Source organism: Dendropsophus ebraccatus, chromosome 12 (genome assembly GCF_027789765.1).
Source record: "Dendropsophus ebraccatus isolate aDenEbr1 chromosome 12, aDenEbr1.pat, whole genome shotgun sequence".
In the NCBI taxonomy this organism is placed as follows: Eukaryota; Metazoa; Chordata; class Amphibia; order Anura; family Hylidae; genus Dendropsophus; species Dendropsophus ebraccatus.
This window is the reverse complement of record NC_091465.1, coordinates 45,472,011-45,492,470: the sequence shown is the minus strand read 5'-3', so window position 1 is coordinate 45,492,470 and position 20,460 is coordinate 45,472,011. Positions and strand designations below refer to the sequence as shown.

The window sequence follows — 20,460 nt, the reverse complement described above, 5'->3', positions numbered from 1 at the left end:
GAGTTAATTCTGTCCGACATTTGAGGATATTGAGACCTGTTAGGTAAAGATTAGAAACAAAATAAAAAAATATATATAAAAATTTACATTAAACAAGCCTGGGATAGGTAAGGAAACTATATAACGGAAGACAAGATGGACCAGGTAGTTATCACAGTATGCATCCTGGCTACCTCTTCTCCTTGGGGTAGGTGTTTCCTACTCTCTTGCTCCCATGGTTCATTTGCAGCAGCCAATCCTCTTTTCTCTTGGCATGTCCTCTTCAGATGTCAGGAGATGGTCAGCTGCTCTAAAAAACGATAGAAAAATTAATTTTACCTAAATCCCTTCATCTTCCTATTTATTTCAATGGGTTTTTATTCTATTCAGTTTGACTTGTGCTCAGGTTTCATCAAATCCATCAGAGTTCCATTTTTTTATTTTATTTTATTTTTTGACGGACATAAAGTTTGTTCATGCTCTTTTTTTGTCCATCCAAAAAAATGGATCTTGAATGGAAAGTGAACGTCAGGTTTTTTTTTACATTATAGTCAATGATGAAGGAGGTAAACCTAAGGTGTTTCTGTTAACATCAGTTTGCCTGTTATTGGTCCTCAGCAGTTTTTTCACTGAGCATGTGCGAAAAAAGTAAGAAACCAGGAAGAAATATAAACTGATATGCAAACGGATGCTGACTGAAGCAAACTGATGTACAAAAGTCAGTTTTTTAAAGCCAAAATGCAAAAGGACCATTAAAAAATGATTATAGTGCAATCAGTTTGTTAATCAGTTTGTGCTTATTTAATATAGACGGTTTTGTTCATGAATGAGAAAAACACTGATGTGAACCCAGCCTTACTTATGTGCCCACTGCCGCTGCACACTGTTTTGCCTAATTCTCTTTTGAATAGGTGGAGGCTAGAGATGAGCGAACCAGGTTTGGGTTCGAGTCCATCCGAACCTGAAGGTTCGGCATTTGATTAGCGGGTATCCATGTATCCATGTTTTCTGGACAACCTTAGAGCTTTATCCAAGTTCAGCAGCCACCACTAATCAAATGCCGAACGATCGGGTTCGGATGGACTCGAACCCGCTTCGCTCATCTCTAGTTGAGACCTATCTGTCAATGGGACTTTATTCTGCACACTTAAAATCAAACACCTTCTCCACATCAATTGCTAAGAAGGCAGCTGTCCTCCTATTATCAGAGGCTTCATGGTTTGTTGTAAACTCAACTTGGTCTCTAAAAATAAGAAAGGATCGGCTGGCCAATTATATGCCTGAACGGGTGGGAGAGGCGCAGGTGGGATTCATTAGATCAATTCTGAGAGTAAAAAAATGGCTTACCCCGTTAGAGATTATGTTAAAGTTTGCTCTCCCTCATTTTCTGTATATTAACCCCTAAAGACAGAGCCAATTTCGATTTTTGCACTTCCGTTTTTTTTCCTCCTTGAGCTTAAAATGCCATATCGCTTGCATTTTTTCACGTAGAAACCCACATGAGCCCTTATTTTTTGCGCTAGTAATTGTACTTTGCAATGACAGGCTGAATTTTTCCATAAAGTATACTGCAAAACCAGAAATAAAATAAATGTGTGGTGTAATTGAAAAAAACCCAAAACGCATTCTGTTTATTCGGGGGGTATTTGTTTTTACGCCGTTCTCCCTGAGGTAAAACTGACTTGTTATATATGTTCCTCAAGTTGTTACGATTACATGTAATTACAATGTAACATGTATAACTTTTATTTTATCTGATGGCCGGTAAAAAGTTCAAACCATTGTTAACAAATATATGTTCCTTAAAATCGCTCTATTAGCAGGCTTATAGCGCTTTTATCCTTTGGTCTATGGGGCTGTATAAGGTGTCATTTTTTTGTGCCATGATGTGTTTTTTCTATCGGTACCTTGATTGAGCATATGCGACCTTTTGATTGCTCTTTTTTTTTACAATTTTTCTGTATTTGATGCGACCAAATATGCGCAATTTTCCACTTTGGGATTTTTTACGCTTATGCCGTTTACCATTCGGGATCAGGAATGAAATAAATTAATAGTTCGGCCGATTACGCATGCAGCGATACCAAACATGTTTATTTATTTATTTTTATTTATAACATGGGAAAAGGGGGGTGATTCAAACTTTTATTAGGGGAGGGGGCTTTTTATTAACAAGAATTTATTAATTTTTTTTTACACATATACTAGAAGCCTCCTGGGGGACTTTTAGCATATAGTTTGAATACTTTATGGCGATTAAAAAATGTTTTATATTGATCATTTCCATATTTATTAGAGCCTAGAGCTTTATATACACTCACCGGCCACTTTATTAGGTACACCTGTCCAACTGCACGTTACCACTTAATTTCTAATCAGCCAATCACATGGCGGTAACTCAGTGCATTTAGGCATGTAGGCATGGTCAAGACAATCTCCTGCAGTTCAAACCGAGCATCAGTATGGGGAAGAAAGGTGATTTGAGTGCCTTTGAACGTGGCATGGTTGTTGGTGCCAGAAGGGCTGGTCTGAGTATTTCAGAAACTGCTGATCTACTGGGATTTTCACGCACAACCATCTTTAGGGTTTACAGAGAATGGTCCAAAAAAGAAAAAACATCCAGTGAGCGGCAGTTCTGTGGGCGGAAATGCCTTGTTGATGCCAGAGGTCAGAGGAGAATGGGCAGACTGTTTCGAGCTGATAGAAAGGCAACAGTGACTCAAATAGCCAACCGTTACAACCAAGGTAGGCAGAAGAGCATCTCTGAACGCACAGTACGGCGAACTTTGAGGCAGATGGGCTACAGCAGCAGAAGACCACACCGGGTGCCACTCCTTTCAGCTAAGAACAGGAAACTGAGGCTACAATTTGCACAAGCTCATCGAAATTGGACAGTAGAAGATTGGAAAAACGTTGCCTGGTCTGATGAGTCTCGATTTCTGCTGCGAAATTCGGATGGTAGGGTCAGAATTTGGCGTCAACAACATGAAAGCATGGATCCATCCTGCCTTGTATCAACGGTTCAGGCTGGTGGTGGTGTCATGGTGTGGGGAATATTTTCTTGGCACTCTTTGGGCCCCTTGGTACCAATTGAGCATCGTTGCAACGCCACAGCCTACCTGAGTATTGTTGCTGACCATGTCCATCCCTTTATGACCACAATGTACCCAACATCTGATGGCTACTTTCAGCAGGATAATGCGCCATGTCATAAAGCTAGAATCATCTCAGACTGGTTTCTTGAACATGACAATGAGTTCACTGTACTCAAATGGCCTCCACAGTCACCAGATCTCAATCCAATAGAGCATCTTTGGGATGTGGTGGAACGGGAGATTCGCATCATGGATATGCAGCTGACAAATCTGCGGCAACTGTGTGATGCCATCATGTCAATATGGACCAAAATCTCTGAGGAATGCTTCCAGCACCTTGTTGAATCTATGACACGAAGAATTGAGGCAGTTCTGAAGGCAAAAGGGGGTCCAACCCGTTACTAGCATGGTGTACCTAATAAAGTATCCGGTGAGTGTATGGCTTTATATAAGTTTTATGGCTGTGAGGATCTCTGAACATTTAATATGAAATGTTCTATAGTATATCTTTACGTAATGTGGACCTTAGCACTAGTAACATTTCTAGTGGGTCTTATCCCTTGTCGTCGTCCCCCCCCCCTCGCGCAATGCAATCGTGGAGGGGAGATCTGCCTTTCTGCGTGGGCCATGTCTCAGGGTTGCAATGATGTCGATTACAGCTCGGCAATCCATTGTTCTGGTCTCCAGTAGCCCAAAGCAATGTATCACAGATCTCGTTGATCAGATGTATGTATATATATACAGCATTGATCTTTATGAGAGATCAGTGCTGTGTATATAGAAGTCCCCCAGGGGAAAGAATAAAGTTAAAATATATTTCTTTTAATTAAAAAAAATCCCCTCCCTTAATAAAAGTTTAAATCACCCTCCTTTTCCAATCTTATATAAAAAAAATAAATAAATAAACATATTTGGTATTGTCGTGTGCATAATCGACCAAATCATTTAATTATCTCATTCCTGATCGCACATGGTAGACGGTGTAAGCGGAAAAACCTGTAAAAGTGCAAAATTAACAATTTTTGGTTACATCAAATCTAGAAAAATTGTAATAAAAAGTGTTAAAAAAGTCACATATACGCAAGCGAGGTACTGAAGGAAGGAACAGATCATGGCCAGTGGCGTAGCTACAGTGAAGGCAGGGAAGGCGACTGCTATGGGGCCCCTGCATGAAGGGGGCCCGAGGAAGCCTGCCCTGCCTTCATGGTAGGTACCCCGCTCCCGCAGGGGTCCAGAGAGGAAAAAGGACCCCCACTGCACTGTTCAGCCCCCTCACTGTAGTGCCGGGTGAGCGGGCTGAACAGAGGAGCAGGACCTGCCAGACGGCACAGGAGAGGGATTAAGGACCTTTGGGTCACATGACCCAAAGGTCCTCAATACCTATGTGAAGATCAGCCCGGACTACAGGAGGAGGAGGGGGGAAGCCTGGGAGCTGTAAGTGCTGTGTATGTATGTCAGTGTGTGTATATGTGTCTGTGGGTATATGTATATGTCAGTGAGTGTATATATGTATCTGTGTATATATTTATATGTCAGTATGTGCATGTATCTGTGGCTATATATATGTGTTTGTGTATGTCAGCAATGTCTGTAGCACTGGTGTATATGTGTGTGTTTGCTCCCAAAGATGTTCTGCAGCAGCTTCTATTAATGCTGGGCTCTAATAAAAGAACCCACCACTAATATCTGCAGCATTTTCTTTTATTTCTGGTTGAGTATTTCTTATTACGCTGAGATGATTTCCCTGTGTACAGTCTACTCATGGTGTATACATCAGCACTAGTGTAATCACATTACAGCGTATATATGTGTGTATGTCAGTGGCGTATTTGTATATATGTTAATGGTGCCTCTGTGTGTGTATATGTGCGTCAATGTCTGTGTTTGGGGGGGGGGGGGGGGGGGCATACAGGATTTATGGGGCCCCATACAGTTTTTTGCTATGGGGCCCCATGAATCCTAGCTACGCCCCTGATCATGGCACAAAAAATTACGCCTCATCTAGCCCCATAGACCAAAAAAGGGATGGTATTAGAGAAATTTTAGTTTTTTTTTTAATTACATAAAGGTTAATTGTAATTGTACTGACATGATGAACTTAGATGTCAGTTTTACCGTAGGGCAAACGGCGCAAACACAAAACTCCCTGAAATTAAAAAAAAATGCCTTTTGTTTTTCAATATCACACATTGCAAAAAATAAGGGCTCATGTGGGTCAGCAAGTGAAAAAATACGAGCACTTTAAATCATAAGGAGGAAAAAGGAAAAGGGCAAAAACGAAAATTGGCTTTGTCCTTAAGGGGTTAATGTCTATTTATGTCTGCTGATGGGGTAAGAAGTAGTGATAGATTAGTTACATTTTGAGGCATTCTCTTCCCTGCCCATGTTTTGCATTGTGAACATGGTCTCTGTAGTTGCTATGTTCATAGCTAGCAGAAAATTTGTAATCACTAGCTAGGTATAACCTAATATCTCATACTAATAATCTTATAGGTTGTAGGTTTTAGGTATTAGACACTATAGGAGGGTAATTTGTCACTGGCAATAGTATATCAAAACTGCTAATGGCTATCTGTACTCTGTTGCAATAAGACAGTTCAGTAGAAAGAATTAGCAATGCAGTTTGTGGTTCTGTCACTAGATGGTGATAGTGGAACACTATGTATAAATATATAGCCATCTTCAGGCAATGGGTTGCGTGTAGCCAGACAAAGTCATCAAGTTAGAATAATGCTTTTCTTTTTGTGAATTCTCTAATATTCCAGTCCTGTATTGTGCAGAGTAATTAGATTACATTATGTACACTGCTCAAAAAAATTAAGGGAACAAGGAGACAGGTAATGTATACAGAGAGCGGCAGACGATTAAGGGGTTAAGGGAGCGGGTGAATTACATACTCGCAGCAGTCTTTCAGACTCTGACAGGGATCTGGCAGGACCTTACCTTGTAGCGGATCTCACTGCAAAACTCGCAGTAAGATTTCCACTGCGAGTCGTCCTGTGTGAACCTACCCAAGGAGTGGTTTTGCAGGTGGGGACCACAGACCACTTCTCAGTACCTATGCTTTCTGGCTGATGTTTTGGTCACTTTTGAATGTTGGTGGTGCTTTTACACTCTTGGTATCATGAAACGGACTCTACAACCCACACAAGTGGCTCAGGTAGTGTAGCTTATCCAGGATGGCACATCAATGCAAGCTGTGGAAAGAAGGTTTGCTGTGTCTGTCAAAGTAGTGTCCAGAGGCTGGAGGTGCTACCAGGAGACAGGCCAGGAGACATGGAGGAGGCCATAGGAGGGCAGCAACCTAGCAGCAGGTACTTTACCTTCGCCTGTATGCAAGAAGGAACATGAGGGAGCACTGCCAGAGTCCTGCAAAATTACCTCCAGCAGGCCACAAATGTGCATATGTCTGCACTAACCAGCTATGAGTAAGGCCTTGTGGCCGAAACATGTCAGCTACTGCTGTTAAATCTGTTTTTATGTGAAGACTTCAATAAAATTTTGTGGATGATATCCTGGATTGCTGGCTTTCTACAACTATTTCTGGGTGAAGCTTGCACTGCCGAGCACCGGACAGGTGAAAGGATTGCAGGTGTGGTGAGCTGGATCTCTTTTCCATTGCTATGTCTGCACAAACGTATAGAAACAGACTCCATGAGGATGGTATGAAGGCCAGACGTCCACAGATGGAGGTTGTGCTCACAGTCCAACACCGAGCAGGACGCTTGGCATTTGCCAGAGAACACTAAGGATTGGCAAATTTGCCACTGGCGTCCTGTGCTCTTCACAAATGGAAGCAGGTTCACACTGAGCAAATATGACAGACGTGACAGAGTCTGAAGACGCGGTGGAAATTTGATCTGCTGCCTGCAACATCCTTCAGCATTACCAATTTGGCAGTGGGTCAGGAATGGTGTGGGGTGGCATTTCTTTGGAGGGCTGCACAGGCCTCCATGTGCTCACCAGAGGTTGCCTGACTGCCACTAGGTACTGAGATGAGATCCTCAGACCCCTTGTGAGATCCCTCAGGAGACCATCCTCCACCTCATCAGGAGCATGCCCAGGTGTTGTAGGGAGGTCATACAGGCACAAGGAGGCCACACACAATACTGAGCCTTATTTTGACTAGTTTAACCCCTTAACGACGCATGACAGGTATACCCGTCATGCGGCCGTTAAGGGGGATCAGAGAGGGCTCCCGGCGTGAGCCCTCTCTGCACTCCGCGGTCCCTATGTGCAGCCAGAGACCGTGGTATTAGCCGGCCGCTGCATTTGAATAGTGTATGTGGCCCCTGTCCCTGGTGTCTAGTGGGGGATCTCCCCCCACCCGCGATGCGATCGCGGAGGGGAGATCCGTTGTACTGAGTCAGCCAGGGCTCAGCGTTGGAATGACGCTGATCCTGGCTCGGCAATCCATAGATATGGTCTGCAGCAGACCATTATAATAGAGCACCGATCTGATGGATCGGTGCTCTGTTATATACACAGCATTGATCTCAATGGGATATCAGTGCTGTGTATAAAGAAGTCCCCCAGGGGGCTTCTAATTACTGTATGTAAAAATAAAATAAAGTGTTTTTATTAATAAATAACCCCCTCCCCTAATAAAAGTTTGAATCACTCCCCCTTTTCCCATTTTATAAATAAAAAAAAATAAAATAAACAAGCATATTTGGTATCGCCGCGTGCGTAATCGCCTGAACTATTAAATGATTACATTCCTGATCTCGCACGGTAAAGGTAAGCGTAAAAAAACGGCCAAAGTGCAAAATTGCGCATTTTTGTTTACATTAAATCCAGAAAAAATGTAATAAAAAGGGATCAAAAAGTCGCATATACCCATAGACCAAACAATAAAAGCATTATAAGGATGGGAATAGAGCGATTTTAAACACATTTAGTTTTCTATAAAAGGGTTACATTTTTTAACCCTTAGAGGACCGGGTCAATTTAAATTTTTGCGTTTTTGTTTTTCCCTCCTTCTGCTTAAAAGGCCATAGCAGTTGCATTTTTTCACCTAGAAACCCACATGAGCCCTTATTTTTTGTGCCACTAATTGTACTTTGCAATGACAGGCTGAATTTTTTCACCAAGTACACTGCGAAACTAGGAAAAAATTCAAAGTGTAGTGAAATTAAAAAAAAACAAAAAACGCATTTCTTTGGGTTTTTTTTCCGTTTTTACTCCGTTCGCCCTAGGGTAAAACTGACTTGTTTTGCATGTTCCTCAAGTCGTTACGATTACAAAGATATGTAACATGTACAACTTTTATTGTATCTGATGGCCTGTAAAAAATTCAAACTATTGTTAACAAATATATGTTCCTTAAAATCGCTCCATTCCCAGTCTTATAGCGTTTTTATCCTTTGGTCTATGGGGCTGTGTCAGGTGTCATTTTTTGCGCCATGATGTTTACTTTCTATCTGTACCTTGATTGCGTATATGCGACTTTTTGATCGCTTTTTATTACAATTCTTCTGGATTTGATGCAACCAAAAATTTTTGGCGCTTACGCCATTTACCGTGCGAGATTAGGAATGTGATTAATTAATGGTTTGGGGGATTACGCACACGGCGATACCAAACATGTTTATTTATTTTTATTTATAACCTTGGAAAAGGGGGGTGATTCAAACTTTTATTAGGGGAGGGGGCTTTTTATTAATAACAACACTTTTATTTGTACTTTTACACTTATACTAGAAGCCCCCCTGGGGGACTTCTAGTATAAGTACTCTGATCTCTCATATAGATCTATGCTGCATAGATCGAGGAGATAGTCACATTGATTGCTTCCGGCTGCTGCAGCCGGAAGCAATAGAGTGTCGAGCTGGGATCAGCGCCATTACAGCGCAGACCCTGGAGAGTAAGATGTGTGGATCGCTCCCCGGAGGAGCAATCTACCCCACTAGACACCAGGGAAGGAATGCATCAAGTAATCGGATGCAGCTGTCAACTTTGACAGCTGTATCCGATTACTTTATTAGCGGGCACGGCGAATGGGTACGTCCAGGGTCGCCTAGGGGTTAAAAGCCATCAAATAATACGAAAGATATACAAGTTACATATCGTAATCGTAACATAGGGCGAACGGCGTAAATACAAAACCCCTTAAAATAAAAGTAATTGCACCTTTTTTTAAAATTTCACTGCACATATAATTTTTTTCTGCTTTTGCAGCATATTTTATAGAAAAATTAAGTCTGTATTTGCAAAGTAAAATTGGTGTCGCAAAAAATTAGGGCTCATGTGGGTCTGTAGCGGGAAATAGGGTGCAGTGGCCTTTTAATCATGAGGAGGAAAAAACAAAAGCGTAAAAATAAAAACTGGCTCCGTCCTTAAGGGGTTAAGCACATTACATGAAAGTTGGATCAGCCTGGAGTGTGTTTTTCCACTTTAAGTTTGTGTGACTTCAAATCCAAACCCAGGCCTCCATTGGTTAATAAATAGAGATGAGCGAACCTGGAGCATGCTCAAGTCCATCCGAACCCGAACGTTCGGCATTTGATTAGCGGTGGCTGCTGAAGTTGGATAAAGCCCTAAGGCTATGTGGAAAACATGGATATAGTCATTGGCTGTATCCATGTTTTCCAGACAACCTTAGAGCTTTATCCAAGTTCAGCAGCCCCCGCTAATCAAATGCCAAACGTTCGGGTTTGGATGGACTCGAACCCGAACCCCGTTTGCTTATCTCTATTAATACATTTATATTTCATTGATGATTTTTGTGTGATTTTGTTGTCAGCACATTCAACTTTGTACAGAACAAAGGCCAGGTTACAGGAACACAGGCCAGGTTACAGAGCGGTGTCCCAGCTAGTTAAATTGCTCAGTGTACAGTATTAGTAAGTGTACTCACAGCCCTTACTGACAGCAGCTCCCTGTGTACCTCATGGAGCTAAAATCAGACTCCTCCTCCTCCAGGCTGTGCTTTCCTGCTCTGTGGTGAGTCTGTCCATAAGATGGCTGACATGAAGGAGCATGTGACAATTCCCCGGGCTCCAGTGTCCTCTATAGGCATATACAGGCTCAGTGTTGGACAGTTGGGGGCGGGGGCATGTTCACATGATTCTCCATGTTGGCCAGCTTAAGCAAATGTGCCACTGGGTACATCGCTTTGGGTTTTTTACATAAACAGGCTGGCGCCAGTGCAGGAATGCCTGTGGCGCGGTTCTTTTCCTGAACCGCTGCCCGCTTTCCATGCACGGCGCCAAGCACCGTCCAGGCATGAAACACTGGGGGCAGGCTCGCCAGCCACCGGTGTGACCAACCCCCCTCCCATCTGTGGGAGCCGCGTCACAGAGGGGAGGGGTGATTGTCACACTGGGGGTTGGCAAACTCGTCTCCAGTGTTTCATGCATGGACGGTGCTTGGGAATAGACTGGTGCCGTGCATGGAAAGCGGGCAGCGGTTCAAAAAAAAACAAAAAAACAAATACCTGATGGACATACTCAAAAAGAAAGGCAGCCCAGCCTGGAGGAAGGAAGTCTGGTTTTAGCTCTATGAGGTACATAGGGAGCTGCTGTAAGCATAATGACAATTTTTTAAGTGGCCAACCCCTTTTTTTTGGAAATTATTATAGGAGCTGCCATCTAGCCAGAGTAATTTTAACAACATTTAATGATGTGTTTTACAGCAAGCCCCATGTCCTATTTGTGTTTAACATAAAATAAGTAATTTTCTGATAACATTCCCTCTAAACTTTTAACAGGAATTAGTGATCAGTGATGAGCGAGCATGCTCGTACGAGTATTAGGGTACTCGATGGTAGTTGTTACTCGGACGAGCATCTTGCGATACTCAAGAAAATCTCATCATCCGTTTCCTGTAAGTTTGGGCGCTATTTCTCAGCCAATAAACATGCAGGAGACTCTTTTGTACATCCTGCAATCACATGGGACCCATACATGTCGATAGCAGCTATTGGTTGGCCAGATCAGATGACCCTGCCATATAAAAAGCGCGGCCGCCAAGGCTCGGCTTTCATGCATGCTGGAAGAGATTAGGGACAGAGCTGCTGCTGGTCAGGGAGAGCTTTAGGGAGGGAATTAGCGTTCCAGTAGGCAGGGAATACTAGCAAAACAACCAAACAGCCCTTGTAAGGGCTTCAAATCGTTTTACTACAGACTGCTGGCTGGGACTTGCAGTGCTGCTACCACGATTTCAGCAGCACACTGTGGGGTTCGGCTGCTGGCAGAAAGGGGACATTAGGTGTTGCATACAGACCCCTAAGTGCTCAGTACTATTTTATTGGGACCTCTACTATATTTTCTGATTTCTGTATTTCTTACACAAGACATATCTAAGCTCACTACTGCTTGTTCAGAGTAAAGGGGCTGTCACAGAGTGTGTATAGGTGCAGCCACCAACAGATTGTATCCCACAGTCCCCTAAAAACTAGTGGGCCCTCTACTATATTTCCTGATTTCTGTATTTCTTACGCAAGGCATATCTAAGTTCACTACTGCTTGTACCGTGTAAAGGGGGTGTCACAGAGTGTGTATAGGTGCAGTCACCAACAGATTGTATCCCACAGCTGTTGCCCAGAATTTGGCATAATGGTGCGATTAGGCAGCCTCAGAGGCATCCATACATGCTGCGCCTGATGTTTCCTGTCCATTTCCTTGGTGTTTTCATCCGTTTTCTGAGGTTGACAGGTTTTCACACGACCTCCCCTCTACCGAACTTGGGTGCCCTGCAAAAATGCTTGAGTTTCCCATTGACTTCAATGGGGTTCGTCTTGATATTTTTGTTTATGTTTGGTTTAGTATGCTCCAAATACAAACCTGCGCTGTGTGTCAGCACTCGATTGGGGCAGGGGGTAGAGAACTGCAGAACTTAAGACATTCCTGCAGTTCCCGACACAAACAATGGTAACAGTAGAGGGCCTGTGTTTCCCCTTACTGCTGCCACTCTCACAGTATAAACAAAAAGTATACATTTATTTATTTTTATAAAGTTATATTACAAATTATTATACCTTTAATAAAGCAATGTATTTTTTACTGGCCAGAATAACTGTTCAATACAAAAGTTTACAGCTAAAGGGACAGACACAATCCTAACAATCCATAATGGGACCAACCTGGCAAGTACTACCCTGCCCTTGTGAGTAACTACTGCACATTGGCTTTGTTTATTATAGTGGGGAAGGAGATATGATCCATTCCTGGAATATCATGTGGCAGACAGGTCTGTGGCAAAAGGGGCAAAAGAAAATGAAAGGTCCTATTATAAGGGCCAATGGTGAGGAGCAAGCAAACGGCGACCTGTCAGATCAGCGCTCGCTTGCTCCTTGTTCCCCGCTTGCTGCTGTTACTACTATATTTGCTGACAGCGAGCGGGTAAGAACGGGATTGTTCCATAACAATGGTGTTGTTGTGCACAACAGCAGCTGTTGCTATAAAATATGGTCGTTGTTTTTACATAGTGTGAACATAGCCTAAAGATATACTACATATTGAACATGCTACTCAAATGCATTAAACACACAAACACTCCAGCTCTATATCTGTAGCAGTAGTGATGCCACTTGGCAGCAGATATACATTTTTGTGACTGCAGTAACAAAAACTACAATCCAGTTTATTTGTAAAAATGTCTTCCTTTAATCCATAATAAAATATCCAGCAATATCCATACAACAATGAATTCCAGACACTGTTGTCCTTACAATGACTAAGGACTTGTATGTCCGTAATGCATTAGTGTTAACAATGGTAGGGTAAGGTTAAAATTGTACATGCTGTATCCTTTATTAGGGATTAAAAAAAGAAGAAAGCCGTATTCCAGGTTTAGCTCCTTTTGCATTATCAAGCACATTGCCTTTGAGCTCATCATATTGTTCGGCCTGTAGTAAAACTGACATGTAATCTATATTCCTGAAATCAGTACAATTGCAGCAATTCATATAACTTTCATTTTTGTTTACTGATGAATTAAACCTTTAAAAAATAAATACATATGTTTATTATTGATCTGTGTTTTATTTGAGGTCAAAAACTAAAGTCCCATTTGCACCAATATGATACCAATAAAAACTATAAATCATGGCACAAAAAAATGACCCCCTCAACCAGCCCCATAGGTGAAAAAGTAAGAGTGTTATGACTTTTAAAAGGCAAGGAAAACACTGCTTCACTGTGACCTGGACATTTATGCATTAATGAAGTTTGGCCACGAAGGGGTTAATGTGTGGAATAATGATGATTGAGACTTTTTTTCCCCCAAGCTCTGCAATGCCCTACCTCAAGATTAAAAATCATAGCTGGTTTCTTCCAGAAACAGCAGCATACATGTCCTCAGTTTCTATGTGGTATTGCAGCTAGTTCCATTAAAGTGAATGGAACTGAGTTTTAATACCAAACACAACCCCAGGACATATATGGTACTTTTTTTTGAGACAGAACAGCAATGATTTTATTTCTACTTTGGATACTATGTGATTCTTTAAGATTTTAAGTATTTTCTATGGGAGTCCTACATGTCTTATTAGGCTCCTTTTCTTCTGCCCCCACCCCCCTAAACTTATTGCTGAAAACTGCTAACACTCTGTCTTTAGAGACTAGACAGACTATTAGCTTAAGCCCCTATTCCACTGGCCGACATAGAGGAGCAAACGAGCGCTGTCAGCGCTCGTTTGCTCCTCGTTCCCCGCTCGCTGCTGCCGCCGCCGCCGCTATTCCATGCGGCAGCAGTGAGCGGGTGAGTGCGGGAGGGGCCACGGGGAGCTGCCCTGGTGATCGCTAGATCGTCCGGGCAGCCCATAGCATACAGCAGCAGTCTGCTGCTGCTGTTCCTATTCCACGGAGTGACGGCAGCAGATCATAGCTGTACGAGTCGTTTGTCTTTCAACATGTTTGAAAGACAAACAGCGCAACGATCAGCCGACATGAACGATGTCGGCTGATTGTTGCCTTCTATTCCACAGGACGATTATCAGACGATAATTGATCAGTGGAATAAGGCCTTTAGTAGGAAATTAAGATACATGCTGCCCATATACTGCTGTAAGTGCATAAAGAGGGGAGGAGGAGTAAACTCGATAGTAAGAAAGAGGCAAAGACACTCAGAGAAACTTCTAAAACGTCTAGTGTTATATCTCACCACAGTGCACTCTTCACAGCTTACATTGCTCAGTGCTGCTCTATAATGTCATCCATGCTGCTGATGGTTCTGAGGGAGTACTTACACAGATATAGAGGAGCAGGATCTTCTCATCTTTGTGTGTGCAATGCATAAGTGGTCTCTGTGTACTGCATTATAGCTATCATAACTATACTTTGCAGCAGAAAAATTATGCATCACATGAATTGAAACATAAAATATTTAATTAAAGCACCCGATTTTTTTTTATCAGTCAAATTTTTTATATTTGGAAGGTTAGTAACAGAAATCACCTGTTAAAAAATCTCTGAATGACTATTTGAAAATAAAACAACAGAAAATGAAGAATGGAGAAAACTTGTATATTATTTCCGTTACCTACTATATGTCCAGATCTGAATTTATACATTCATTACCCTGCATATTTATAAAATAAATTATACATTCTCTATATAAAAATAAGAGACATTTCTGACATTTCCATTTGCCCTAACATTTTCCAGCATAGTATACGCCATATTATAACAAATGAGAATTAAAATGACAACAAACCTTCCAGATTGTTCCGACACACAGCTGCAATATTGGTAACTGATGGGGTCTTAACTCAGGAATCCCCACTGCTCCTTCACCAAGACATAATCCTCGGACATTTTGGTAATGTTAGTTCAACTTCTCACTTTTAACACTGAATATTAGGTACAAATACTTGCACGGGTCTCCTTTACTAAATGTCAACTATGTTCGATGGAATCAAACAATTTGTTTTCCCCATGAACAAGTAAGGAAAAGAGGAACACGCCAAAGTCTTGTTGATGCTATCTGTCAGTCAATCAATCATGTGTCTATTACATAGTCCAGCTCATGAGGACATTTAAAATGTACGAAAGGCATCCTAAACCTGAGAATCAGCAGAATGCTAGGAATTAATAATGTCCAGTGTGTGCTTGTATAGTCAGTTGTCACATTTTATAGTGCTACACATAACTGACTAGTCATTTGCGTGACATGTGCTGGTAAATTTTAAGGTACTGCATCAATGAGCCCTGAGACCTCATACAATCTTTAGTAAATTTTTAAATTTTGTAAACCATTGATACAATCAAGAGGTTGCAAACCTGTGGAGGAATAAGCAGCATATAGTGATAGTAACACTGCTGAATTTCATACAGTGTATACATGAGATGCATTACATAATTCCAACAAAGTAAAAGTACCTATAGCCATAAATACTTAAAGGGATTTTCTCTGCACAAATACTAATGGCATATAGCAAGTGTATGTCCTTAAAGGTGTTTTTTACGAAAATGTAACCTATTTTCAACTGTGTAATAAATTAGCATATATTAGTTATTAAAGAGATTTTACTACCTCTCCATGGTCTTTCTGGCTTTCCTTCTGCTTTTAATGCAAACTGTCTCCTCTGTTGTATTCATTAGCACAACTGTCTGATGTACATCCTGTAACAGACTTTCTGTACACTCTCTATCTGATTGGGGTAATTATAGAATGTAAGGGGCAAGAGAGTTAAGGTTCCCATACACTTTCAATACTGACAGCCAAACTATCAGTTATTTCTCTCTATCACACCCAACCCCTATCAGCACCAAACATCATCCATCTGTAGTTGTTTGGGAGAGCCCATCTTATATTGACAGCCAAAGCAGCTGAAAGCGGCAGGTTTGGCAATCTAAAGTCTTAAGTGTATGGGGACCTTTAGCTAAATTCCCAGCTAGAGTGTTCACAGAAACAGGCAGTCCATTCAAGGATGTACACTAATAAAAAAGTTGGGCTGATGAAGATAACACAGCAGACAGTTGAATGCATTAAAGAAAGCAATAAAAACAAAAAGGTAGTAAAAAAATTTTAATTGCCAATATATGTTCATTTATTAGAATATAGGTTTAATTGTTAGAAAAACCCTAATGTTTCCACCTCTGTGACACTCAACAATCTCTAGAATAAAGTAATATGGCAACAATGTAATATAGAGAAACAACTCCGTATGTCCTGTTCACATTTAGGGTACGTTCCCATGTACAGAGTTTGCAGCAGATTTCACCCTGCGAGTTCTTAGAGAAATCCGCTGCGATACTCTGTTCTGTCATTGCCTATGGGTGTGCATTCTCGTAGCAAATTTTTCATTCCGCTGCGAGAATGTAGCCACTGCCTTATTAACCCAGCAGCTGCTCCCGCCTGCTTCTCCGACTCTCAGGTTACTGACATTACGCTCAGCCAATCAGTGGCTGAGACAGGACAGTGCACTGATTGGCTGATTGGGGCACCAGTGAGCCAGAAGCGTGGGCAGATAATATATTAGCTGGTTAAAATCCTGGCAGCTGATGGGTTAAGTAGGCAGTGGCTACATTTTTGCAAAGGAATGAAAAATCCGCTGTGAGAATGCAGATCCAGACTCGCAGTGTGAAATCCGATACAACCTCTGCACGTGTGAACATACCCTTAGGGTGTCCATTGAGCTGTTCAGATTGTCGAAGGATGTCCCATCAGGCCAAGGTTTCATTCAGCACCAAATCCATAGAACACACATAGCTTTATTGCAGAGGTCAAGCTACCAGTGCATAACAGGACAGACCCTCCACACAAAAAAGTGTACAAGTTTAAACTTACTACCAGTGAATAACAGGATATAAAGATTTCTACCAAAAAAATGTGGATTTAGTGCTGGATGAAACTTATTTTGTACAATATGTCACCCCAATCTGTGCTGAGAATCCCTCTGCTGTACATATATTTAGCATGTCTCAAACTTAGTAAAAATAAACTCATATACAGTTGTACTACAGACATGCCATACGCATTTGTTCAAGCTCAAAAATAGTAAGGAAAAAAAACAAAAAAGACAGACAGAATACAACCCATTAGAGCATCACTGTGGGACATCTCTGGTAGACAATAAAATAAATAAGATCCACGGCACAGCTATATGTTATACCAGAGATTTAAATTGCACAGAACCCAGAATGTCAGGTTATACATTAAGGCAGATGCATTATACCTACAGTAAGGCCCCAGTCACATTATGTGTTGGTGCACACACAGGCCGGTATCTAGACAGACTGTCAAAATGGGATGCAGATAAATAACCATATGTGCCCACTTATTTTAATTTTCCTGAACATATCTTTTATCCATTTGGGACACAAAAATGATAAAGGATACGTTCAGGAAAGACAAAACATAGTCAAAATTAGACCACGTTCCGCCCATAGAAGTCAATGGACATGCTAGGCTATACATTGGCATCCCATTTCAACATGTTGCCGACATTAAGATGATGTAAAGAATGGTGTGTGTACAAAAACATGGTAGGAATGGGGCCTAGGAAGCAGGCGAAAAAAACCAAAACAGTAATCGAAACGTTAAAATTTTACAGAACAGGTCCATCTTGTCAGTGTATTTCAATGTCATTCAATGTCCTATTATTAAGATTGTATCTGCCAAACAATAAGATGGCTTCTTTCTGATCTCCTGTATCTTGGATTTGTTTGCAGAAGATCTCCATAACCTTCATCTGTGTCTCCAGTTTCATCACCTATATAAAGTAAAAAAAACATATAACATGGTGGAGTTAATATACTGGGATCATCTATCCATCATAACTCCTTACATACCGATCTTGAAGTTGATGTATCCTTCCCCTCCACTCATTACTAACATGCTGGAGTTTCTTGCATTTTCGCTGCCCCCTCCTGGCAAAGAGGGGTTGATGCAACCTGTTGAATACATGGTTTCAGTATTATTATAATCCTGCTATATATTATAATTGTTTATGCTATGTAGCTGTAGGTGGGAGTGGTTTGTCTGTGGTTCATTCTACTTACCTTGTACCTAAAAAACAAAATAAGGTGAGTTTATGTAGCAAAGAGAAACTTTATTAATTACATGTGTAAAAACATAATTATAAAAAGAGAAAAACCAAACATTAAAAGGACAGTGGCTAACCAGGAGGAGATAACAAATAATTTAATTACACAGGCTTCGATCCCTAAATAAAACAGCATAAACGGGCTGAATAAATACATAGAAAATTCAGAGGATAGACATCATTGATGATTATAGAATATAAAGTGCTAGTGCATAAGAGGTACTGATAACATCACTATATCTGGAGTCTATCTACTGAAAACTGTATATATTTCGTACCCCACTCAAATTAGGGATCCAGCAACATCTATTCCTTTGAAGAGTTTGTCGTGACCAACCTCCAGGACGCCACTAGCCCAACGCACATTTTGTTCAACCCCTGGATGAAGGCAAGGAAACGTGCATCAAGGCGGTGGCGTCCCGGAGGTTGGTCACGAGAAAAGCTTTAAAAGGTATAGACGTTGCTGGATCCCTAAGTTGAGTGGGGTAGACTCCTGATATAGTGATGTTATCAGTACCTTTTATGCGCCAGCACTTTATATTCTGTAATCATGTATGATGTCTATCCTATGAATTTTCTATGTATTTTATCTGCCCATTTATGTCATTTTGTTCAAGGATTGCGGCCTGTGTAATTAAATATTATTTGTTATCTCCTCCTGAATAGCCACTGTTCTTTTAATGTTTGGTTTTTCTCTTTTTATAATGTTTTTAAATATGTAATTAATAAAGATTCTCTTTGCTACAACTTCATGCTTACAAGTAGACACTGATCATCAGATTTTTTTTTGCATGTGGACAAATTGTGAGTATATTACCTTGTACCTAGTTGTGAACCACGTCCTGCAGAGATTTCATTTATTCATTCAGTAATTACGCTATATGGTACACTGTGTTCTCCTCAGAGAGAAGTTATAAAGTGTTTCTTATATATAAATCCACTCACCTTGTTTAGATATATACTGACATCTACTGGCCATCCCAACTAATTACACCTCTCATGTATAACACAATTGCAAAAACTGCTTTTGCACACAATCTGACTGGTCTGGTAATAACTTGTCTGAGATGGTTAAGTAACCCTTTCCAACCTGATGAGCATGAAAGTGTCTACTTCTGAGGTCCTCAAAAACCTCTTTTGTGGATAGGTGTTACAGCATGCACAAAGCTGTGCTGTGAAGATCAGACTCCCTGTTCTGTAAATAAAACAGGTCACCTCCTCCCAACTGATTGTCATCACATTGACAGACTTCACTTTCAAACTATCTGCTTGCCAGGAGTTTCCAATTCCGGTCTGCAGCACATCGTCCATAATTACGGACCGTGCACGGAATGTGTGAATGACCCCTTTTTGGTTTATATACTTTTGCCGCTCACAAATCAGTGGTATTGGATCAGTTTTCTTTTTAATGTTTTTGACTTGCTTGTTTGTTTTTGTTCTCTTTATCTTCTTTTATTATCTGGCCAAAAACTATTTTTTAACATGTTATTTTATAAGCACAGTTAGACAAATTCCTAATATACACTAATTATGGGGAATACACATATAGTGCTTCTTACCTCAATTTACTAGATCAGGCAGGCTTAAAGAGTCACTGTCGTATTTTTATTTTTTTTTGCATAAATTAATAGTCTAGGCGATTTTAAGAAACTTTGTAATTGGGTTTTTTAGCCAAATATGCCATTATCTGCATTTAAAAAGCCTTTTCCCAGGTCCCCCCTCCCTCCTCTTTTCCATCCACTGCAAAATATCAGGAAATTGTGACTTGTTGCATCAGGCACAACCCTGTCTGTTCTAGGGAGAGGGGAGGGGGGAGGAGGGATAGCAGCAGAAAGCAGATAACAGAGGATTACAGGCATGGAGCTGAGTGACAGCTGTAATCAGAGCTCAGAGAGGTCAGTGGTGACTGTCAGAGGAGATAGAGGGTGATGTATTTGTAGATTAACTCTTTGTTGTCCTGTTTTGGTGTTTTATTTAGCTCTCTCCATAGGAGAACAATGAAGACAGGGGGGAGAGCTTCAAACTGCTTTTTCATGATAAAAATGCTTTTTTCGGCTAATGAACCTAATTACAAAGTTTCTTAAAATCGCCTGGACTATTGATTTCTGCTTTAAAAAAATTAACGACAGTGACACATAAAATTTGTCTAAAAAAGACAAATCCCCAGCCTATACCTGCAGAATCCAGCAGGGGGCACAGTATATGTAGAAATTACATGTAATGGCCATTCCTGTGCTTTTCTGCCCAAAATTCAGCTACCCGATCCCATCAGAAGTTCTGTCCAGTGTAGTGAACAGCCCCCCCCCCATCCTGACAGGAGCCCCAAGTCCTTGCACTAGACCCCTTAAAGTCCCCAAACACTCCTGGCCACCCGATCGCATAAGAAGTAGCAGC

The 20,460-nt window shown here is 41.1% G+C and overlaps 1 protein-coding gene across 1 annotated transcript in view; it reads right to left on the bottom strand.

Moving 5' to 3' along the window:
* Positions 1–14,523: 14,523 nt before the first annotated feature.
* The window catches only part of LOC138769988 (C-Jun-amino-terminal kinase-interacting protein 4-like), a 91,153-nt gene continuing 85,216 nt past the window's right edge, over positions 14,524–20,460 (bottom strand). Inside the window, exons 26-27 of the mRNA XM_069948794.1 lie at positions 17,813–17,914; positions 14,524–17,733 (exon numbers count right to left, since the gene is read on the bottom strand). Coding sequence (XP_069804895.1) covers positions 17,624–17,733; positions 17,813–17,914 — 212 coding nt within the window. The 3' untranslated portion in view covers positions 14,524–17,623. The remainder of the gene's footprint in view (positions 17,734–17,812; positions 17,915–20,460) is intronic.